We start from the raw sequence: 25,385 nt of genomic DNA on the forward strand, positions 1-25,385 counted from the left end.
TGGGGAGGTGGGGAACACAAGGAAGCCCCGGCCAATGCACAGGAGGACTTACAGCTGGAAGAAGGCGATGAAGATGGTAAGACATATACGTGAATGATTTGCATAAAACAAAAATTGAGCATACTGATTATCGCATAAACAAAAGTAACATGAATTCTGAATCAGAGCACTTGCAATGAATCCCTAATGATTAAATTGTTAGAGGTAAAAGGATAGCATCTCGGATGTGCAAAATATTTGACTACCATTATATTAAAAGGATAAAACTGGTCAATTTTAATTTTTAAGCCATGGTTATGATGACCATGGCTTCATCATAGCCGGTTACTTATCAAGACTTTTGATAATGGACCTCCAAATTGCATGAGTGTGGTGGAAGGGATGGTTGGGGGGGGGGCCTCAAGTACATTTGGGGAAAGAGGGGATGCTGGTAAGATACATTTGTTACCATTCACACAAACTCTGAGAAATCTGATTGAAACGATGTGATTCTGTGAATCACTTCACAGTCTTTGGTGTTGACTTTTCTCCATTAATCTCCCACTTCATTACCATCCTCTCTCACAATCATGCATGGACTGAAAGATCAAGTAATGTACATTTGAAAACAGGCTATGAGAACATCGTAGTGCTAGGTTTCATTCATTCCTTAAAAGTAGTATACTGCCTATTAAAGAAAGGTTTTCGATGGTCCATGACAACTATCATCTTCTATGTATCATGGGAACTTTCTGTTTGTCCAACATAATTTCTTTCATTTCACTATAACTACTTCCTGCCTCCATGTTGTCTGAAGAGCCTATTCTCTTCCTTCCTCTACCCTGCTTATAAAACATTCTCCCAAATCGAAAAAACTACAACTTTTAAAAGGAAATTAATCGTGTGGCCTCTAAGTATGAGTGCACCATGGTCCCATGGCTTCCTTGAACTTTGGTTACGGGAACAGTCTAAGATGAGGATTAAACATAAAAGATGTGGGTATGGTGGAGACTGGAAAAAATTATTTGGACAGGAAGGAAAATAAATGCTGAAGTTTTAAATAGGGTGAGCAGAGAGGAAATTGCTGTGGTAAATCTGAATAAGGTGGAAAAAGTAGGTGGAGGAAATATTGGAAGGTAGCAGAAATGTTGAAGGCTATGATAAAATGGAGATAGATTACTGTTGGGGTAGTGTGGGAGGAAGGAACAGAATAGGCTTTTTATACAGCAGGAAGAAGTTACAGTGAAATGATGTAGGGCAAACAGAAGGAAATTCCCATGCTACATTGATGATAGTTGTTAGGGACCATCCAAAACCTACCTGAAACAGGTGGAATATCTTGAATGGAATGCTGTAAGCAATGAAAAAGCAATTTCCTATTAATAGAATGGCTTTATGCTAATTTTTGCAACAAAATGTTTTGACCAAGTTCTGGAGCCCTAAGAAGCCACATGAACTTCTTCCTATTCCTATATACAGACTGTATGAGCATGAAGCATTCCTCATTTCTGAATTGTTTAAACAAAAGAAATTTTTGGTCAAACCTTCACGATAGCATTACTGCGACTGTGAAACATTACTGAAAACTCTGAATTAATTAGTCTGCAGTGTGTAGGCAGCAAATGGATTTAAGTAACCAAGCTAACAGTATTGTTTACTTTTGAAGTATTTTGTGGTAGGTCATTACTTTTTTTAGTCTGATCTCAGATGATACATTCACAATGTTTAGGCATAATTCTTTCCTGCTTATGACGATGGTTTTCTATTCACATCAAAGCTACAAGCTTTTTCAAGTCGATATATTTCAGTTAAATCTAAAAAATCATGAAAAATAAAAATCCGGTTTTACTGCCCTCCCCCCCCCTTGTATTTGAAAATTTGCCATAAATTGAAAGTCAATTAAAAATAACAGTAGGTCCGGTTGAAAAATGTGGTGCGCACCCAAAATGCATTTTTGCTGGGAAATGTACATCAACTGTAGTTACAATAATTGCAGTAAATCACACAATTCTTTCACGGTTTCTCCTTCTGGGGTAGGCTGTCTTTGTCTTCTTTTCCAGTCGTACATGCTCTTTTGTGAGAGAATTCTAATATACGCTCTAATCATCCTCTTAAACCGCATTTCACCGTAAATGACTGTCTTGGGCATTCCTCTTCCTCCAAAACCTGTTGCCTCTTCTCAACGGATCATTTGGTAATTCAGCTCTAATCCACTCTCTCAATATGAACCGATGAAGTGTTTGCATCCATATTACTTGTCTTTCACCAGTGTATTCAAATCACATTCTGTCATGACCTACTCATGCTTTATCTTCCATTGCCACCACAAGTAAACCATACACACATTTATTCAAAATTTATCATTATCCTGGAATAACCAAGTTTCATTCCTTTGAACTTCTGTGGGTAGGAGTACACTTGATGCTGACTTAGACAAACATTTGGGAAATTTCAGCTGCTGTCATAACATATGAAGAAATTTGCTTCGATGTTGCTTGACAATAATTAAGATGTTGGTTATCAGGCATGAAGCAAGAGATTATTTGCAAAAATAGTCTCTTGTGGCTCATAATGATGTGTAGTCATGTAGTCTCTCTTCAAGTTTTAAATCAGCCTCAGTTGGAAGTATTTACATAATATTCAAAACATATTTTAAATTGATTTATTTTTTTCAATTTAATGAGGTTTCTTCTCACTCCTTCGCTATGACAGATGAGGATGTAGACCAAATTGACTATGGGGCCAATGAGGCAGCAGGTGCAAATCCTGGGGAGAAAGAGCCTAAACACCAGTCTTTGGATAAAATGGTAGGTGAATTTCTTTCGAAGGTCTCTACATCACCAATTCGTGAATATTTCTCAAATATTGATTTGACGTCATAATTAATGGCAACTATCTTCTTTTCATTCCTAGTTATTACTTTGCATATTTAATGAAAAATCGTGGGTTCGCCAGTCTTTCTTGTGTAGAAAAATAATTATCATTATTAAAATTTGTTAAAATTAATCTTCTAGTTGACCTTGGGTATTTAATTCTATTAAGCTGTGGTGTCTTGATGGAATAATTACCTCAAAAATTTATATGGTGCCATCATTGAACAAACATTATTTCAAATCTAATGTTACATGTGCATTTGTGTCATTACAAATCCAATTTTGCATTTTGAAAACCAAATAACCTTAGTATCTCAGTGAGCAATTTTAAGCAAAAGGATGATTTTCATTTAAACCAGCATCATGAACCATGGACATACATGTATTCCTCTCCAATACAATAGGCTTGTTTCCTCAATAGCATGTCAATTAGTGAACTCCCATGAAATGAGGAATTTTACATTTATTTGGAAATTAAAGTGACGGATGCATTCCTCAAAAACTTCTGAACACTGATGTTAATATTTTGATTATAAAATCCTATTTCCCACATACATGCTCGAGCACAAAAATACATAATACCAAGAGCTATTTACTTTGCACTGGTATCACTTCATTTAGAGTGAAATCTATTATATTAGCTATATAAATGTCACTTGAGATACATCACATGTTGAGGAATTTGCTGCATTTTACCATTAGATTAAATAAATTTTGTTTCTTAAATGTCATTAGTTGACAAAAAGCAAAATGTCTCCATGTAATTGTTATGTTAATTAAGCTTAGCAGCTGGGATCATTTTTAAGAAGTACTTTCAAATATTTCCAAGATTGGTTTTTAATTTCTATTGCCAAGTCCAGCTTATAAGCATTCAGTCGTGCCATTAAACTTCCATGTGTGAAAAAGCATTTTGTGACATTCTAATGGTCTATTTCTTACCATCCTCTTCTATCATCACCTAGTGCCTGGCTCCTATACATTAACCATAGTTATTTCAATGGTTTCAATATCTTCTGCCCTATAAAACTCTTGAAGATAAAGGTTATGACAAGAAATCCTACTCCGTGATAAACTGTATTTCCTGTCAATTGCATCTTCTGAGAATCAGTTTTATCAACACTTTATAATCAAGAAGTACTTATTTTCAACAAATTCCCCAAGACATTTTGCCGGTTTCAGTAAATTGCATCTATACTAGAATGCCAGCACTGATAAGGGAAATTCAAGGAACCATGTCTAATGATATTGTAATGGGAATATTATTTAACTATTAACTTTGGTACCAGTAGGATCTGGCACACTACTTACTTAAATGAAACAATATGATAATGGAATTAGCTGAAATTATGAAGTTTATAATCCTTCATGCAAGCACATTGATAATTGTGGAATCATTAAGGAATGTGCAGCAAGAAATAAGATTCCTGATTACAAGGAACTAACATATGTCTCGAAATAACTCTCAATATTAAAATTCTATGAAATGTTGTCTAAACAGAGAACAATGTTAGTTTTTAACAGTAGTCATTTCTCCTCACCATTCCTTCAAAGATTTTTTATTGACCCAATTGCTTCTTCCTCATACACCACAGGGAATATAATTCATGATGCCAGCAACTCCCTCCAGTATAACCGTAATTTCTCCAAATATTTCAAGAGAGGACAGCTTTTTCTATCAAAAAAATAGTTTAATATTACTTTCTGATACTAATCAGCACAATGTTTGATACTATTACTAACTAATACCATTTTCCTCATTTACCTTTTTTGTTGAATATTTTATTAACACACATACCTTTGCAGGACAAGAAGCATGAGAGTGTAATGGTGAATCCAAAGTGACGGGTCAAATCTTTCCTTCCCACCGGCCCCCACAGAAGAATTGGTTGAAATGGTGATTTCTTCATCACAGCTTGTGTTTATCCTACTGTGTAGGAGTGTTCACTGTAGTGTGTTGACTGATGGTGTGTGTGAAATTAAAGGTTTTCTATTTATTGATGGTGAACAATGAGTGACTATTCTTGCCAAGACAATGTCAAGAAATGTGATGAAAATCCACCTTGTCGTAAGATCAACCTATTAAATGCTTCTGAACTTGCTACAAGGAGCAACAATAATGGTATAATTATCAGGTGAAGTGTTTTTTACAAGTTTCATTTGGCTTTTATCAGTGCAAAAGCTGATAAATGGGTGCATCAACTGCCAAATATGTATAAAAAAATTGTGATTTGACCAAATTATGTGACCACTGTGGTTGGACTCTCTTTAAAAAAATCATTTTACTTGTTTTTATGTGTGGCATGAATCCATGGGTTGAAGTACTAAACATCTTGATATCAAATAAAAATAACTCTTTCCATTTTTTTGGCTTGTTTATTCAAAATGCACATGTTTTGTGAAAAATTATTTTTTTGTACAAACGTGGCAGACTTGCCATTCCCATCCGTTCACTCATACCTGAACAAATGTAACGGCAACCAATAAATACATCACTGACCCAAGTGAACCAAAAAAGATGTTTCTTTACCTTTTTTTTATTTCCTCAAGTGCTTTTAAAGCCAAAATGTCGGGTCTTTATCAATGCGAAAAAAAAGTTTGCTGACCAGACATGCTAGTTGTTTTGATGTAAAATGAGTTTCTTTTAAGTTTTTTTTAAACCCAACCCCAATCAACGGGCACTACCAACCACACACCTGCTTCTTCCTCCCTCCCCTGCCCAACCCCCCTAATTCCCACCCACTGAATACCGCCTGTGACCCCCTCCCACGTGTTGGTACGTTTTTCTCAAAAACACATGCATCGTTGGACAAGCATGGGGAACACTGTTGCCAGAAGAGCCAAACAAGACCTTGCCAGCAGGCATTGTCACCACCGCCATCCCACCCAAGCCAAATATTTTTCGCTTTTAAATTGGTATGAGGTGCACGAAAAATTCACATCCGATTCCACCACTTAATCAGGGAAATGATCGCGCGCACATTGCCCTTCATGGCAGTGGGTGGCCTCATGCAGTGACATCTCGAGCCCATAAACTAACAACTAAAAAAACCGCCAAAGGGCTCTCTTTAAATGGCTACATGCTGAGCAGGTTTTCCTGCCAGTTGGCTTTCGGTACACAACAAATTGGAAAAGAAAATTAGTATTACCTGCTCTCAAACCCCAGGCACAACAAAGTGCATGCGCTAGCTATCCTGGGCCCACTTATTACCTCCCCTACTCCGATAAAAACAACAAAACAGCACAGAGGAGCTCCATTACGAATAAACCTGGGAAAATTTTTCAAGCCAAACACAAAGTTCAACACTTAACAAAAAATAAACAATCGTCAGGTTCACTTCCCAGATCACCAAACAAATTACCAAACGAAGCAATTAACATCAATCAATCAAATGCACCACATGCTCACTGGAAAATAATAGCTTTCAAGAAGACTTAGTGCAACAAAAAACAGTTAAATCAAATTGTTTCCCCAAAATTTCAAAGTATTGTCATTTTTTTGTCACCGTAACAAGTCCCATCTGATGTTTCATATCGAGCCTTGACGTTTTTTGGTATTTTTTGTGGTTTTTTTTCCCGTCCCTTCACGGCAGCCTAAGCAAAGCAATACGTAGAGAAGGCGGTGTCTTTCTCGGTTTTTGTTACCACTCTATAAATCAGGTCTTTCATGCACTAAAACAAAATGATGTTTCGAATAAAGATGGACTTGGACAACAGCTGGATCTACTAAAAAGGTTGTGTTAAACAAGACGGTGCTTCTCCACCTTCCACAGAATGCCCACTCGCTCCCTTCCCCCTGCGCCCCTTGATGCTTCCCCTTCCACCTCAACCCCTCAGCCCCCCTCTCTTCCCTCATCCCCCACTTCAACTCTCCATGGCTCCCCTGCCCACTGCACCAGAACCACCTCCTTCCACAAGGGGACTGGGTCAAGGGGAAGGGGGACCACCCTTGAGCTCCCCTCAGGCACTGCTCTCTGCTGTCGTGGTATTCTGCACCTCTTGCACGGGAGCCGCTTCCTCCTACAAAACAAGGCATCAGAGTAATTAACACATTGAATGAAACACTAATAAGGCATTTCGAGTCAACTAGCCAATGTAATTGCCACGATGACAGGCACTTGGTATAGCACTTAACCACTCTCGCATGCGATTTGCATCTCCGCATGCCAGTTTTAAGGGTTTGTAGAAGGACAAAAAAGGCACTTCAAACTTGGCTATTAATATAGATCATGCTACGTTTTGCATATGCTTTCCTTAAGTCTCAAGTGATCACAATGTGGATGTAAGTTGGCACATGCCGTTTCAATTCCCACATGACTGTGTGGTGAGAGAAGTTTTCTTTTGCGCATAGAAAGTGGAGGGGTGAAAACCCAAGAGCCCAGCGGTTGTATTTTTGTACTTAACAAACAAAAACATGTATCCCTCATGACCATGCACAAAATTTTTGGTACTAAATTGCTTCGGGCGATGTTGAACTTGTGATGGATTATTATGGTTTAGGAACATTCCAGACATGCTTTCACTTTATTCTAAGTAACCTTTCTTTACAACCAATCCAGTGCGGACAGCCATTGGTGAAAAAGACCACCAATGGAATTAAGTCTTATGCATAAATTTGTCTAGTTGTGGGGAAAAACAATTTCGATGAACCAAAGAGTTAAATTTCAGATTGCTGTCACAAGCAAGAAAACATATAACATAACTAGAATTGGTAATAACAATCATAGGACTCTCTATCCTTTAACAGCATCAGTGAGTCTTTTAAAATTGTTTTCACTATTTATTCATTAATTCTGAATATAGAGTATCATAATCTTTGCCACTTCAGCAAGCTAGAATCTGCAAGTGTTAGGAAGACAAATCGATCTATCAAAATGATAAATTGAAGATCCACAATAAATTTATAAGAAGGTCAAAGGACAAACTACATAGGTTAAGGGACGCAAACTCTAAAGCAGAATCCATTCATTATACAAGTCTTATTTCAGTGAATAGATAAAAAGGAGGAGTTTTAATTCTTACGTAGATGAAGTATGCATCTTTCTTCTTCCTTTCAAACAACATAAAATTACTGCTAATGTGAAAAAGCATAGAGATCAAGTATGAAGGGTGCTGCACATCTCCATTCTACGCTTAAATTAATTACTGGGTTTCCTGTTTTTCAGCTTCTTGTCACCACATTTACTTTTCTATCCGTAAACTAAATGAATTACAATTTTTTTCAAATTTTTCTTCTCAAGGGACACTATAGAAGTATTTGACATGTCTTAAATTTTTATACCTCAAAAATCTCTACTAAATGAAAGTACTCTGAACAAGTTTCCATCCTCATTGAAAGTAACAATTGAAAATAATTAATTACATTTTCCTTTCCCAGATATGTATACAAATCAAAACCCATTTCAAGCAATGGGATAAAGGGGCTTGAACATCAAATATGCTGTTGAGCAAAACATTTCAATACTGTCAGAATCAACTAGTAGAGATATCCACAAAACTTCCTTGTCCATTTAGTTAACATAGATCATTTGCCGGAAAACAAATAAAATTTCCATTTTCTTAGCATTTGTTTCCTCACACCATATTTCATCCAAACTCCTTTAGTGTGAGCAGCATTATGCATTATTTTACCCAATTCATCCATTTTCTGAGATAAGGCAGTGAAGCAGAAATTTTATTGGAAGTGGGGGGCCAATGCTACAAAGTACCAAATTTTCCCATCGATAACGGGCACCCAGAACTTTGTAGTTATCATGAATTTGTATAGATACCGTGCACCCAGGGCTTCTTAGTTATCTGGAACGTGTACAGATGCCGCGCATCTGTATATGCATATATATATGCATGTAAAAATTATATATAGTGTGTGTAAAAATTCATCTATATCAGATGTGTGTGTGTAAAAATACATTTAAGTTTGAATTATTTCAATTTTCATTACATAACACGCATAGTCATTTTTTCGATCATCTGAACATGTTTGTATAGATAACGCACACGTTATCGATGGGAAAATACGGTAGTTAAGAATGACATTTACTCTATAGAAACAAACCATTGCCACTATTTCTAGATTTATTCCAGAGTTCCAGAACATATTTATGCTTTCAAAATATTTTAAGTGATGACAGCCACTTGGTAAAAAAACAAGTTCAGTATGAGAAATTTAGATAAAAGATCTAGAAAATGATTACATAAAAGGTTGAATATAAATACTTGATTAATAAAATGCTATTCTGTTCCATCACCTCCAATAGTAGTCCAATAACATATCTCTCTACCTTTGCTTCTCCCCTAATGAGAGCCTTTAACGGTCAAAAAACATATCTTTAAGGCTAGACACTGAAAAGTTTGTTCTCATCCTATTGACATGCACAGAAGCAGCCTTTTCATACAAAAAAATTGAAACAAATCAACATAATTGTACATTCAGTTCTCGAATAAAAGATTTAAACAGTGATGAACAGCAGACTCTATGGTTTTGAGTGGCTAATACAACGGTCTATCTTAATAGACACTGTTCCAATGACATTGCAGTCTGTTTTTGTTAGGTTAGACAACAGCAATGCCACCTACAATATCAAATGAACTTTCATCCTGAAATGTGAAATAATGTAGAAGCAATCCAAAACCATGGCATTAGTCAGTCTCCCAATTTCACTCCTGACACGACAAAGAATGAAAACATACCCATCCAATAAGTGCCATCTATTATTATATCTGCAACATTTTTGTGAACTTATGCACATAGACCCCAGTTAGCTGGGGTTGGGGAAGAAAACCACTGAATTGTACACAAATGTTTGGCATCATAGGTAAAAGTGAGTGCTTTTGGTACATCAAGGCTAAGATAGAAAGCTTAGTAGTTACTAATCAGCCTCCTGGAGACTACAAATTATCATGATGTGAGTTCATGTTTGTCAAGAAAATACAACAATAAAAATGAAACTAAAGAATGTAAAATTGAACTAAACAGAACCTTACACATGCACTGAGGGGTATTGATGTACTCTATTCTACTGATAAATTTACACTACCTATACCAAGTTTACAGAGAGATCAAAAGATCTAGAACGTGCAATACTCCAACGGATACAGAAAAATATGCACCACCAAAATCGAAAAAAAGTTTACTTTCCAAATAGTGGGGTCACCTGAATCTCAGAGCTATAGAAAATAATCCCATTTACACATTTTAAGGCACTTTCAAATTACAATTTAAATGCACCTATCATTAAAAACCATACCCAGGCATTCTTCCACCAATAATATAATGAATAATCCATGTTCAACTCCAATTACGCACCTCTTAATAGAGAAAGGCCTTCAACTATGACCAAAGGTAAAATATATTTTTTTAATTGAAAGAGAAGTTGAAACATTGGTTCAAAGCTTCAATGCCAACTGAAATTTCATGGCTTTCCAACTTTACTACTCTAGTTAATGAATACAAGATACATAACTCATTGTTTTCATAAAAAGCAATCCTGCACATAAAGATAAAAAAAATCAACATAATAACTGAAGACCAATTAAAATGTACCATCAAAGTCCTATAACATGATAACAGTGGAATCTGCCATCCTTAACTTTTAACATTACCTAGTTCAGGCTGGTCAAATCAGTGGTGCCTACAATCCCTACAAGTTTTGATGCTTTTGACACTAACTGTCTACAAAGAATGTAGCCTCTAATCCCAGAAGAACCAGACCCTGAAGTTGGAAAGGTCTGACTCAAATATTTAACAAGCATTTTTATCACAAATAATAAAAATGCATATTTAACTAGAGAAATTCCAAAGTTACTATTCATTATCCAACACACAAAGCAAGCGTTGTACATTCCACACAAAAATTCACAGCCAAACAAAAGCTTTGGCAAAAACTAAATAATTTCATAGTTTCTTTTAAATAGTATAATTTGGCATACATTTTAACACATGGATTATTGGTTAAAAAGAAAGCCATAATGATGACCTTACCCTGCCAGCACCAAATATATCATGTATTGTGAAAAAAATTGAGATTATCCATAAATTAAGCTAACGTACACCAGGAAGTGTGAAAATGCATTGGAGGAGGGTATCAGGTTTTTTACCATTCACTCATTGCTCACTGGACAGATAATTTTAATTCCTATTAAACTGTCTGCATTAGGGTAAACTGCATCTGGCAAGACCAGAAGAACCCCATACTTTCTTTGCGAAACCTGTAACTATGTTTGGATATTGGCACAACATCTTAAACTAAATCAACGGTCTTCCACATTCAAATCAATGTCACAATTGTCAACTCGTTCAAATCAGATTTGCCAATTGATAGACTCCTCTTTCCCTGACCCCTTCATTCATAAAATATCTGACGGCCACTTTTTCATGGTAACTATGATAGGAATATATCAATACTACTTCAGTCAAAAGTAGTTTAAATCCATTTCAGGGAGATTCAGAAGGAGAACAATATTATGCATTTTAGGTACAAAAGAATTTTCAGTATTATGTAAAAAGTAATTGCAAAGCCATTAACTGTAATAGTTTATAAGCATGACATCATGATATAATCGTTATATTTCTAAGCTTTAGAATAATCACCTCCACAAAGCCGCACTCCCAGAAATAAATGCCGATGGCAAATTTTTTAAAATAATAATTTTGAACAATCATACCTCCTAGTTAACATTATACACCTTATGAATCAAACTGTTAGTGTTAACGAAGTAACCAAATGCTACATTACAGAAGAAATTGATAATTCAATTCTAATTTGCATGTGCAGTCATTACTAAACTATATTAGAGCAGCACACCTATCAAATGACTTGAACTGAAGCACTTAAAATGTCATGGGGAGACCAATATTACTTTTTAGAGCATATTTCACAAAATATGGCCACAGGCATGGAAAAGCCCTAAAATTTACGAAAACAAGAAAGGGATAGTTTGGTTAGCAAACATGGGATACTTCATCAATGAGGATAGACCTCGAGATATGATGTTCTCGCTTTTACTACTGCTAGAGCATTTTGCAGAAAAGGCAGAATGGCAATACTTTAGAATTTAAATTTCATTCTAGCAAAGAGAAAAACTAATCCATGCCTAAAGAAGCAGGGAAAGAACATAAGACGAAAAAGAAAAAAGATCGAATACAGCAATATCTAAATGCACTTGAGCGTTTACCATACTTGGGTCTTAATTGCCAGTAGTCATTTTATAATTACTTATTAGCTAAATAATATGACTTGCAGGAGAGTATAGCAATTACCACTGATATAAGGATAACAATTGAGTAATTATAAATGACTTCTGGTAAACTTTTATAACTTTGCATGAAATGTCATACTGCACAAATAATGAATTCCAACGGTTGATAATAAGTCCTGAACTAGCTTTATATCATGATCTGGGTTATCTTGCTAATATACCACTACATGATTCCTCCATATATTTTTAATAGGCAATCATGAATGGGAATCATGACTGTACTTAGTTTTTTAATAAATTTTATAGGCTCCGATTCAAGTGAAAGGTAATCAAGAAACTTAGCAATTAAGATCTCACATCCATAACTACGCCACAAGAGGGAAAGTGAATCTAAAAACTACTTATTGCAGGTTGTCATCAACTTACAACACATTTCATAATAAGAACATTCAACTGTATAACTATCTGCCTACTCAGTTGAAATTGGACTGTATCCAGAGTTTTAAGAATAGGGTATATACCTGGTTACTTGCTTACCCACTTTACTTATTTGATGAATTATTTTGTGACAATCTTCGTCACATTTAAGAATTTATGTTTATATATGAAGTAAGATTTATATTGACGACATTTTATATGTTTTACCATTTTTCAAAATGAATGAAGTATTATTATTATCTATCATCTATAAGGCTAGAGGCTAATCACATTATATTGGAATGGGTTGAGAATGTAATATATTAATGGAAACAATATTTTAAACACTTTTCCCATTGATTAACACAAAAATTGTGTTAAGGCACAGCAGATACTGTAGAGCCATATTAGTACTTCTACATGTCTATATTTACTTGGATTATGATTTAATCAAGGTGGATATTTAACCGCCCAGCACATTTCTGTGACAGTAATCAATTATGAGGTTAATTCCAGAAGTGAAAGAAAAGGTTTCAGAATGTATGCATTCATTTCACAAAATTGAGAAGTTATCAGTGATTATCATCAGCACAGAATTACCTATCATCTAAAATTGCTATCACAAAAGTTAAAAAACTTAAGTGGAAAACATTTACCAAGATGCAAAAAAAACTTTAGAACTAACAAACTCACCAAAGCAGATTAGAAACGTATGCTCTAGTATTTCAACTTAACATACTCTGCTTAGTGCTAGGTATTATTATGAAATATTACACTATAACCCAACTTCATTGGAGTTCCTAGAATACCCATCTGCCAACCAGCAAAGACCATATATTAGATAGACAAATATCAAGAGTAATAAAAAAATAGGCTGGCTTGCTACCAGCCTCTATGATGAGTTAATGAAATATGGATTCAATTTTTTATTATTTCATTTCAACATAAACATATAATTAGTCATAGTATGGAGCAACCACTGTTGGCGCAATAAGTAGACTCCACATGTCCAGTTTACAGGTAAGCCATAACTAACTATACCTTATTTGGGCAAATAAATGTACCTCATTTGTATCAAGATTCTTGCATGTGTTTTATCAGGATTCCAATTTGAATATATGAACCTTAAAAAGGAATTGCGCTTATGTTTGGGTTATGTAAGCCAATGGTACACTATAGACTCCCAACCATTGTGAAAATGATAAAAGAGACCACGTGGGAATCATAATAGTTGCATAATTGGGTCGGAAATCATTCTGAATACCAATAAAAATAAACTTGTTGAAATACTAATTTAAAAATGGTGGGTAAACCATTGGATATTTAAGACATTTAAAATATAATTTTACTCCCTAGTAAAAGCTTAACAATTTTTAAACTGGATGCTTTAAAGCCATATTCATTTAAATAATTCAACTAAAATGATACATGGTGAAACATTGGAATAAATATGCTTTAATGATTTAAAAATGCATTTGCCAAAATTTGTTCACTAAGAATTATGCTTTTTAAGTGCTATGTCACCGACTTTTGGGCGTAAAAATATTCAAGTATACTCACTTTAACACTAATAGGATGAGGAGGAGGAGTATCTGGAGTGGATACTGGATCAGACTGCGCAGGCTGAAAGAAAGAAAACGTGCACCATTGTCAACATGCATCCATTTAGGGGGAGTTGCAGGGATTCACAGATAAGAGAAAGAGACAGGAAGGTCTAAAGAAAATGCTCCCATGCCACAATGGGGCAATAAAATTCAACACAGTAATGGATGCAATTTGGGAAATGATGAAAGGAACACCCAACTACTTTCACTAGGCTATATAAAGCATGACAGAAGAAACTGCCTAATACAATGAGTGCTATAGTTTGAAAATTTTAACTAACAATTAACTAAATATTACATATAGATACACTTCTCTAAGTAATTTGATATATATTTAATACTTGCCTTATTTTCCCAATCATATCCATCTCCATCGCCCTTGAAAAAAGTAACACGTTCACATTAAAAACAATTAACAGCTAGAATAAACACGAGTTACTTTTCCCCATGGGCAGATAAAGAGAGTCACAATGATGCCAGCAAGTTCATGGGGTCATTTAAACAAACTCAACATAAAGCATTAGCTTTGATTTTATTATTCAATTTTAGTTAGTTACTCTAATAAACAGAAAACCAAAATGTACAACTTGCAAATGTTAATGATATTTTTTTATGATAATCAATGAAGCCAATTGAATCTAGAGCACATTCATTTTAATGAAATAACTCAACGGAAGCATTCTAATTTAGCAACGAAATTCATTCTATTCAAACTCTTCAGGCCAGAAAAGTAAATATTTCAGGCTCCAAACAAAGCCAAAGCAATTGCAGACAAACAATAATTATGTATACATTATAATTCTGCAAAAAACCAACAAAAATGCTAAAAATTGGTTTGATGGTGAATGAAAATTTAGGTTCAATACATGCATATAGTACTGATTTTTTAAGTATTTACATATGCTGTCACAATAAAAATCCTGCAAAATATATATCATGCAGGCTACATAGGCATGCATGTCATTCAACACTCCCTAACTGGAAAGAAGGCCACAGGGAAACTATAAAAAATGGTAACTTACAAAAATTATTCCAAGTTCATGGCTATGATGATCAAGGGATTCACATGCAGCATAAATATGCTAAATTTTGGGTATAATTATGTTTTATGAAAAATTGGTATCTCTGTATCCTCTCAATCTTACAAGAGCGTTTATGTTTGGTTGAAAATATTATTTTTATAACAAACAACAAGAACTGAAGATGAAATTCAAATTAAAAATGGTACATAATAGTACTAACAGAACAATATTATGAAATGGCAAACAATCCCTTGCATGAGATCCTATTCTAGAATATAAATAACAAGAATTTTCACCTCTAGGATGGCCTTTAAAATGAGACTAAGTCATCTCACATAATTTTATAGAATTGCTACAATTGACAGTAAATTGATTGCAATCACATCACTATTTCACAGAAACCGCCATTATATGAGCATTAGGATGCCAGTCAATGAACAACAAAAACTAAAGAATTATAGGCTTACCAACCAAACACCACACCGCAGCTAACAAAATATCCAAAGATATTATTATCAGTAATAAACGTGAGCACAAGAAATAACTCCTGTACACGACTTTTCTCTCAGAGAGTTTTTGAAAATCACTCTTACCTACTTTAGTAGCAAATATATTTCTAAATCATTAGGTTAAATACAAATACATCCTTGATCGAGCTGCATTTTTGCATACAGTATACATGGTGCGGTGCTTATTTCAGGAAAAATTTCAATTTGCATTTCCTGCCATACTGTAGTTCCCCTGTCGCAATTGCCATTCTTGAAAGCTATAGGCATCTAGTAAACAGTCATAACCTCAGAATGGCGGAGATGTCATGTACAAGTGCGGAACACAATTGATGAGCCACTATTATCAGAAGTGCTTGTCCTGGGCATTATAATTCGAAATAGTTTGATTCTTCTAGGACCCCAGACCAACTGCTTACAATATTGCGGCTAAGTATAATGCTTCCAAGAAGTCTGGGGAAGGTTTCGCTAACCCAGTGAAGAAATTTCAGTCTAGGAAAAGCATGTTTTACCGGATAAAAGCGCCGCACCCTGTATTATCTTTTATGCATGACCTAAAAACCATTCCCTTGACCTAAATTTAGGTATTTACGCAACTTTCTGCGACCCTGGTCTTGCCATTTGATGAGGGGGAATTTCCAAAATTAGTTTTGTTCCTTCAATGGTTCAAACATGTTCACAGTTCAAATGTGTCATATAATGATAAAATCATCATGAAAAAGTGATTATACTTGGGTATGAAAATGGGCACACAAAATATTTCAATTCCAAAAATCAGGAATTAAGGTTTCTAAGGCAGATGCAAGTTAGCATTTAAGGGCCCTCACACTGATGCCCCCAGTGTTAATATCAACATTGAGAAAAAACTTCCAGAGCTACTAATGTTTTACTTCTGATGACATGAAATGGTTATGAGATTGACTAATTTTTAAACTAGTCACTACATCGAATTTGTAAAGATTCATCACAATTACTAAGCAGTTAACTTTCCATTCAACTTTCGCACCGTAAACTCAAAAAAAAATCAGTTAATATTAACCAATTAAATAGAAGACACTAATAGGGCACCCCATTGTTTTGTTTTAATGGACTATCTCAATGAAAATGTTTTAAAATTTAAAACAAAATCGGCAATCTTACTTTTAAGTTTTATCATCAATTTTCTGCTGCTGATATGAATGAATATTAGGCACCATACATTTTCAAACATGCTGGGTATAAATTAATGACTTTGGATAAACTTTTAGTCAAATTAGAGATTAATAGTTTGAATATTTTAAAGAAAAACAAACCATATCACTATAAATCCCATCAAATCATTCAACACAAACATTTTACAAGGATCAGTATTTCTCTTATAATTACATATAAGCATTCTCGAGTGTGCAGTAAATCTTCATTTTTCAACACTTTCCTTTATTGGCAGAGAAAAAAGCCTGAATGTTGGCATAGAATTAGTGTGAATGAAGAGAATACCTTGCAAATAAATAATAAGGGGGTATAAAAACTTATCAAAAACAACCCTTATACTTGTAGGAGAAATAAACAATTCAGTAAAAATAAATATGGAGAAGCAGGCATTTCTTCTGTACTGTGAGTGACACTGCAGGCTAGCGTGATCTGTGACAATAAATTTAATCATAAAGGTGTTTTAAAAGCATTAGAAACTTTCCCTGTTACCACAAAGGTCTAAAGAAAGAAAACTACAGGGATTTCCTCGCCAGGTTAGCAAGAGGTAAAAATAGAAAAATTTTCTTTTTTGTCAACTGCAGTTAACTCTAGATTTTCCATGTGCATATTAGGCAAGCTATCCTCTTCCTCTCACCTCAAAATTTTAATAATTTGCAATCCTGAATACAATTAAATACTCATTAATATTGTATAACTCTTTAAAAATAAAAGTTTAAAATACCTGGGTTACTTCTTTAAAGTTTTCTATTTCATAAAATCAAAACTTGTCAGTAGTATTTGATGTTTACATTTGATCATTTTTGTATTATCAATACTTCATCGTTATCATTTCTCTAGCATTCATTAGCCCTGCGAATTCCATATTCTTTTTAAGTCGAGAAAATACATGATTTACAACACAATAAATGTCATGAGCTACCTAAACCATTATTTTAATTGGTACCAGATGACTAATGTGAATCCATATAAGGAATCCATTATAAAGTACTTTGCCAGTCATTTATTTTGTCCTGACTACATGATAGGTTTAGCTTTCTGAAGAACAAACATTCAGCTATACACTTGATGATAGTTCAGTTTTCTTGAAGAACTATTTTTCCACCCTAATAAAATGGCTGAAAAAATGTTCTTTTTGTCCTTAAAAAAACTTGAATTAATCATAAGGATTGAAAAAGTAGAGACTAACACCATATCAGTTTATCTGATGACCACATTTACTGCATTTTTTGTGTTTTCCGATTATTTAGGCTTCATCATGCATCCATTAGCATGGATATTTGAGTCTACTATACACAGTTACAATTTCCTTCCAATACTACATAGCTTAATTTCATGATCAAGTTCCTTTCAGATAACATCAGGGTGGCAGATGTAATATCCGAACTGAGTAATAAATAAGATGACAGATATTTTCCTGGTCCCTACTCCTTTTACGGCCAAGGAAGTTACCCTACCTTGTTTACGTGCACTGCTGCAAGTACAAAAACTAAGCAACTAATAATTATAATGTTAAAACATATGTAGGAAATAAATAATCAGGACAAACTGAATTTGTTTCCTTAAAAGTACAATATCACCACAATGTGTGGTTTTTTTTCATGAAATGACTGGTTAACAAAGACATTGACATTACAATGAATTAAAAGCAGAATTTTCTATTTTGTTATAAGGCACATTAATTAACTGCCCCTCTTATAGCTACCATTCACCTATAAACTTTATTTTATCAACATCATTGATACTGCACATAGTACACATGCAATTTTCTTTAAGAACCTAACTGCAGTGTATCTTTAACTTTACCCCGATCAGCAACGTGGTAGGAGTAGTTACAAATTGTCTCTCATCAACTACATTTTCTTTTCTCCTTTTCAACAACAATTAAAATTTTCAGACCCAAGCCATATACATCATTTGGTTATTTCTAATGATGCTAGCAATTTTTCCCCACAAATATAAATATAATTTACCAATTACAACTATAAACAGAATACTTCAGATAAAAAAATGTGAAAATAGCTTGACGGCCTATATTGTACTTCAGGGTGTAATAATAACCCAACCCAGGGAGGCAAAATTCAAAAACAATTTTATGCAAAAGGTTATCTGAAATCCACAAAAATTAATAACATTTTATACGAAAGAACTTCCATCAGCAATATCAATTGCTGAAGTCAACACAATTCTTTAATGGAATAATTTTGACCGTTGAGGGAATGGGGTTGGGAAGACAAACAGTGAAGAAAGATCCCTTAAACCCAGCAATGAATAAGTTCCAGAAGTGCAAGATATAAAGAGAATTTACCCTTTAACCAAAAAAAGTTACAATGTGTTTTTATTTTCTTCACCATTTAAGCCATGAAACAAATTTTAACATGGTTTTTTTTGACAATTTCTTTATTAAATACTATACATGTAGTTGAAGTGTGGCAGTAGCAATGGCAGACACGCTGCTGAAAATAACAATCAATCCTAGTCTACTATTATTCCCTGGTAATATCTCCATTAACTTTGCCCACTCAAGACAGTGGAATGCTTCCTCAAAACCCACAAGGCACACAACTATCCTCATATTTACCATGTTGATTTTCACCAGTGCTCTTATCAATGGCATCATCACAGTGCACTGCAACGGCATCATTTCCTTTTCCACTTTATTAATCCAAGCTGATCCTTGCCGAGGTTAGGGTTAACACTATTCTGTAATCCTCTATTGATGATTACTCTAACTTGGCCACAAGTGAAATTAAACTTATCAACCTATGGTCATCCGCACTTTACCTTTAATTTTTGTGATTCGGATAAAAATTAACCTGGGAAATCTTCTGAGCATTTTCCTTCCTTATAAATACTGCAATTGAGTTCAAAGAGAATCCTTTCCTTCACTTTTTTTTTAACTCATTAGTGAATCTGTGGGAATATTAATTATTCCTGCTACTTCCTTGTTCAACATTTTTTCCAAAAGAACTTTTTCAATCTGGTATTCCTGGACCCAGGCTATCCTTATCTAAACCACACTTGATTTCTATTTTGAAACTGGACGGTCTAATATAATTACATTAAGTTCTTCTAAACTTTTCTTTCCACCAACCATGAACCCCTTCTAGCTGGACAGTAATTATATTCAGAAAGATTGAAGTGCTTTAATGTGGTAAAACTTACAGCAATAAAAAAATTGGAATGTTCAACAAAGTCATATGAATGTAAGATCTAACAATGTTTCAAGTTTGGAACAGACCAGTGCAATTCGTACATTACATTACATCCTTACAACAGAGCTGTGTTGAGTGCATTATCATCCTATGCCAGATCAGCTATAATGGAAATTCTTACTTCAATTTATGCTAGTTTAATGGATATCCATTAACAAATGTTGACTGGCTGGGTTGCATTTCTGAATCATTCCTTATGGCCATACCAGTGTGATAGTGCAACTACATCCAGTCTATGGGGTGCAGGGAGCTTTTGGTTCCCATTACTACAATGTCCAAAGTCCTCACAAACAATGAAGACTCAATAACATTTTTGTTGGTCTAGTGAGCTTCTCACCTCAGATTATGCAGTGACAGGTACGTTTCAAGAGCACAACATTTTAGAACCATCACACAACTTTCTTCATGGGAATGACAGAAAAATGCCTTCAGTTAAAAACACAAAAAAGCATTCAAAACAATACATTTTTCACTCTTTTGTTATGTGAGCATTACTGACATTCTGAATTGTAAAAAATGTGTGCTGCATAGGCTCATATTTACACTACAGTGGGTATAAGATGGCTTGATTTAAATAAATTAATTTCTTGATAAATTATTTCAATGCAGAGGAATATTAAGGGAAGCATGCAACCAAATTTTAAACACCTAAATAACTTATGTTCCCCAGCCGCAATGAAGTTGCAGCAATCCCAACGAGAGTATCTTATAACAGGTGACAGGATAAACAGAATAAATACCCATATATTGTGGTACACCTAGCTTTCATAAACCCTAATTTATTTTGCTAAGTAGCACGGTGGGATTAAAATGAACAATCATGCACGGTAAGTTGCTCCACAGTACACTGATGTTGCATATGATGCAATATCAATTGATATTTATTTTAAGGCTTGAAAATATGAGTTCATATTTTAAAGTCATTTCTGAAGAGAAACATATGCCCCATTCTTTCCAGTAGGTCATATTGACATCCACTTCTAAGTAGCAATTTTCAAGGAATGCATTAATCATCCATAAGATGAGTAAAATGATTAGTTACTTTATTGTACTAAATAACCTTAATGACACATTGTCAAAAACCTTTACTCAGTCTTTAAGAGCAAGGTGTGCATTGCCATCATAATAACAAAGCATGCCAGTCTTTGCAACCATGCAGCTACACAGTTTTGGGAAAAAATGTGAATAGAGTATCAGTGAGAACTGTTTACATGAGATGACACCTTTGCATGCAATTCATAACAGTTCTTAACATGCTACTACACAAAAAGAATATGGAAATCACTTATAAGTACCTTTGACTTTTCACCGTCACTCTGACCAGAACGTGCTGAACCTCCACCACGAGATCGAGGCACACGTCGTCGGTTATAGCGCGGCCGCCTATTGCCACCATCTGCACCAGCCCCACCCCTACCACCCCCTTGTGGTCCTGCACTGCCCCCTTCAGCTCCTTCCCACAGTTCATTTCCACTGGTATTCATGCCATCCTGGCTCCTCGGGCGACGGCCACCACCGCCACCACGGTAGTTGCGGCGCATATATCTCCGTGGAGCACCACGCCCTCTACCTGCAGTGCCTCCACCCCTCCCACCTTCTCCAGCCTCTTGCCACTCACCACCTTCTTTCCCTTCACCCTTCACAAAGAAAATGCAGAAAATCAAATATTTATACATATACTCAAACACTTCAATAATATTCCTAACAAACAGCAACACACTTGTTACTTAAATACTGTAAAAAAAACAAACTTAAACATCCCTACAACACTTGGGTATTAGTGCTCGCAAGTTTAGACAGAGAAAGAGTATCAGATTTTTTAAATTATTCATAAGACAGTAAGAGAGTACATGAAATCAAACACAAATGTATTGCAATAAATTTTCTGGATAACTCCAAGGAATATTTTCCAATTAGATCAAGAATATAAAATCAGAAGTTTAAATGTAACCAAATAATTAAGTGACAGCTTTATATTTGAATTCACAGGATCAATACACAACAGTTAATAGTTAAATTCCTTCATTCCTAGCCTGTATGTCCATTTCCCATGTCTCATTGATTCTTGCTCCCCCCAGATAGATGCCATAGGGCGGCTCAAGAAGGATCTATACAAATGTAGTTGACAAGTGCTTTGTAACATCATTAACTTGGAAGAAAGAACTTTACCAGAGTAAAGTTCACCATGAAATCCTCAAAAAATCAATTAAAAACTTGTTTCATAATTAAAAATGGGTTTTTAAAGCATGCTTCATAACATACAAATGTTCTCAGGGCTTGGGCAGCAAAAAATACAATTCAATTAGACCTTTTACAATACCGACTTCCATAGTTAAAACATATTAACTGTACAAGTAATTTTAAACACCCATATTCCCCGCATTCATATTCCCTAAAGATTGCTTCAATTAATTTCAATTTGCAATAAAATAACTTAGTTGCTCCTTTATTTTCCAGTTAAGCTTTCACATTTTTCCTCAGGGATGCTCTCAAATTCTGGAGATTTGAGTAAAATATCTAAGGAAAATACATATATTCACAAATATGCATAATGGAGAGGAGGGCGAGGAAGTCAAAAATCCAAATACGAATTCTATGTAATCTCAAATGCAAGAGACATTGTTTATTGAAATGAGTTACTTCCTTCAAAAAAGGTGACCCTTCTTGGTAAAAGGGGAAATCAAAAGTGTTGGGAATGCATTACTTCAATGACACAATGTCAACACACAATCTGAAGAAATTTAATTCTCTCAACACACACCATAACACGTGAGTATCACCAGCAAAATTTTCTACCCAGCATGACTTTTTCTAAATGACTAACTCTTCATCAATAGGAACAACTCCTCCGTCTTTTACAGGTTCACTCTTCTTGGCATGGAGTTCTCATACATTCAAAGCATCCTCTCTTTAATTTTCTTTTTTAGAACTTCCCAGCTGCCCCTTTTCATAGCCAAGTGACTATTTATCAATTACTTGACCCCACAAGTCCCTGTTAACATATTATGAGCAGTACAAGGCCAAACAGATATATTTCATCAAGGTTTCAACTAACTAAAGCATTTAATTACCCAATTATTACAGGTTTACCATGTCACTGGTCACCATGTCCTTTAAAATAATTTTTTTAGTTCCAACAGCTCTCCAAATTTTTAATCAATTGAATCATAACCTCAAATTTGTATTCTTTACATTTTAAATTCATAAAATCTTGCCACCTTATGAAGACAGTAGCCATTTTTCACCATATTTTATGAAAATATCTTCCTCATTATCAAACTTTGGTTTGCATTGGTTCACTTTACTCTTTCCCTACAGTGAATACCCCTTTACGACATCTCAATCTCACCTTAATTAAGTCAATTAATAAATAGTACCTTCGCATGGTATGCTGCTGTGAATGTCTCTCTTCATACTCCTGTTGTGCACTATCATATTTTTGAAATTTCGTTGACATTAGGCTTATCAAAAATGTTCCATAAAATACACAGTTGAAAGCTGCACTTTATTTTGAGAATTTTCCTCAAAGCTTTTCTCACGGCTACTTAATAGAGCATTGGTCATACAGCTGATGACAAAAAAGCTGAACACCACGCTATTTCTACAACGATCAAGGGTAGAGGGTACTAATTTTGAGTCATAATTAAGGTGCCTATATCTAAAAACTTATAAAATTCCTGCTCATTGGCCATTTATTTATTAAAGTGAAGTAGAACGCAACCCCCAGCATAATTTCACTTTTCAAGCCTCTGAAATATTAAAAAAGCAGGCTGTTTCCTGTAATTAATCTAGAAATGGAACTTTGGTCAAGAAAGAACCATCATTTATAATGATCCATTAATATCCTACCCCTTCCTGTGGTTGACCCTCCCGGTTGGGCATAGATCTTCTGGGATTGTAATAATTTTCTGGGCGTGGCCGGTAGCGTCTCGGTCTCCCCGGGCCCCCAGCACGCCCTTCTCCAGCACCATCTTCACCTTTGCCTTCACCACTCTCATATCCTCCTTGGTTGCCTCCATACCCATCATAGCCTAAAATCAAAATTATGTAATTGAAAATAATTTAAAAACATTAGGGGGCCGAACAAGCATTAATGATTCAATACTCTAGAAAACTGCAACACACCACAGGAAACATTTTTGCTTTATTTGAGATTCCTCTGAAAAGTTAAAATGCAACACAGACAAATTTGTTTAAAAAAATATTGGAATTCAAGGAGTCTTTAACATAGTATCCCACACAGAAAAATAATTTTCAGTTTGATGCAGAACATGATGCTAAAACTAATGAAACATGATTCTGTCAAGCCAATTATTATTATCATAATTCCCTTTCAATCATAAAAATGAAAAGAAATTAGCCTGCCAATTTCCAGTTTGTTATTTCAAGGTTTCGCAGTCATTTCATTTTATTTTAATGCAATACGGGCATGTAATTCATTAGCCCATCAAACATGTATTTACAGCTCCCCATGTCAGATATAATCTTTAAAAGAAATATCAAACAACTCTTCGGATGATGAAACTCGGAACTAATTAATAAATCATGTGCTGGATTTATCAGGTATTTGATTAATGTAACAAAACACAATAGAATTTTTATTGCAGACTAGTTTCGCTGCACTGTTTCATCATTTGGACTCGGCAACCCTTGTCTGCAATAAAAATCCTATTCAGTGAAAATACAAAATTTGAATATTTCTTGTTTAATCATGATGGAATTCCTCAAAGTATTGGCCTTAATCATCTTGAATACAATATTTTTAGTTGTGAAATCCCGAAGAAGATATAAAAGTGAACTTGCTTCTTATTTTGGTTGATCAAATGGGCATCTATGATATGTCAAATAATTGAATGAAAAACTAGCACACCTTTAATAAAAATCTAGGATGCTATTTGTATCTTGAATTACATTTATAGGCCAGGCATGAACATGAGAGGGCTGACATTTCCAGGAAGTGGTGGATGAAGGTTGAAATAAGAAATGTTTAATGATTTAAGGAGGGTTTGCATTAAAGCGGACAAAAATCAAATTTAATCAGGGAAAAACATACGTCAAAATACTCGAATTAGGATATTTTATAATTTTAGCCTGTAGTTTTGGAGTTCCGTTGAAAAACACCTCAAAATGTTTTAAAATGGTCCACACCACATAGTACACAGCTAGCTGCCCATAGCATTTCCATCTTAACTTGATGAATAGAAGCTGAACTAACATCAGCCTCATGATTTTCCCATTAGCGACATAAATACGAAGTTACCACCTAATGTCAACACCTGTAGTACAAATCATTTGAATTTACTGTAATTTGAATACATAGTCAAATTTAAGGTATTCACATCACACTAAAATGCTAATAAATCAAAATGTAGGCAGTTTTAGAATC

The 25,385-nt window shown here is 34.7% G+C and overlaps 1 protein-coding gene and 1 long non-coding RNA gene across 5 annotated transcripts in view; one reads left to right on the forward strand and one right to left on the reverse strand.

The window, feature by feature from the left end:
- Positions 1-5,213, forward strand: LOC139696785 (uncharacterized). The gene is made up of 3 exons (XR_011702658.1): positions 1-76; positions 2,692-2,786; positions 4,656-5,213. It is a non-coding gene; the product is annotated as an uncharacterized lncRNA (long non-coding RNA).
- Positions 5,206-25,385, reverse strand: part of LOC139696784 (Y-box factor homolog) — a 24,427-nt gene continuing 4,247 nt past the window's right edge. Inside the window, exons 5-9 of one of the 4 annotated variants that reach the window (XM_071595622.1) lie at positions 23,849-24,030; positions 21,295-21,636; positions 14,414-14,446; positions 14,025-14,087; positions 5,206-6,869 (exon numbers count right to left, since the gene is read on the reverse strand). In XM_071595622.1, the coding sequence (XP_071451723.1) occupies positions 6,810-6,869; positions 14,025-14,087; positions 14,414-14,446; positions 21,295-21,636; positions 23,849-24,030 (680 nt within the window). In that variant the 3' untranslated portion in view covers positions 5,206-6,809. The remainder of the gene's footprint in view (positions 6,870-14,024; positions 14,088-14,413; positions 14,447-21,294; positions 21,637-23,848; positions 24,031-25,385) is intronic. The other 3 variants (XM_071595623.1, XM_071595624.1, XM_071595626.1) reach the window with 3 other exon arrangements.

This window comes from Hetaerina americana, unplaced genomic scaffold, assembly GCF_022747635.1.
Source record: "Hetaerina americana unplaced genomic scaffold, ioHetAmer1.1.p SCAF_7, whole genome shotgun sequence".
In the NCBI taxonomy this organism is placed as follows: Eukaryota; Metazoa; Arthropoda; class Insecta; order Odonata; family Calopterygidae; genus Hetaerina; species Hetaerina americana.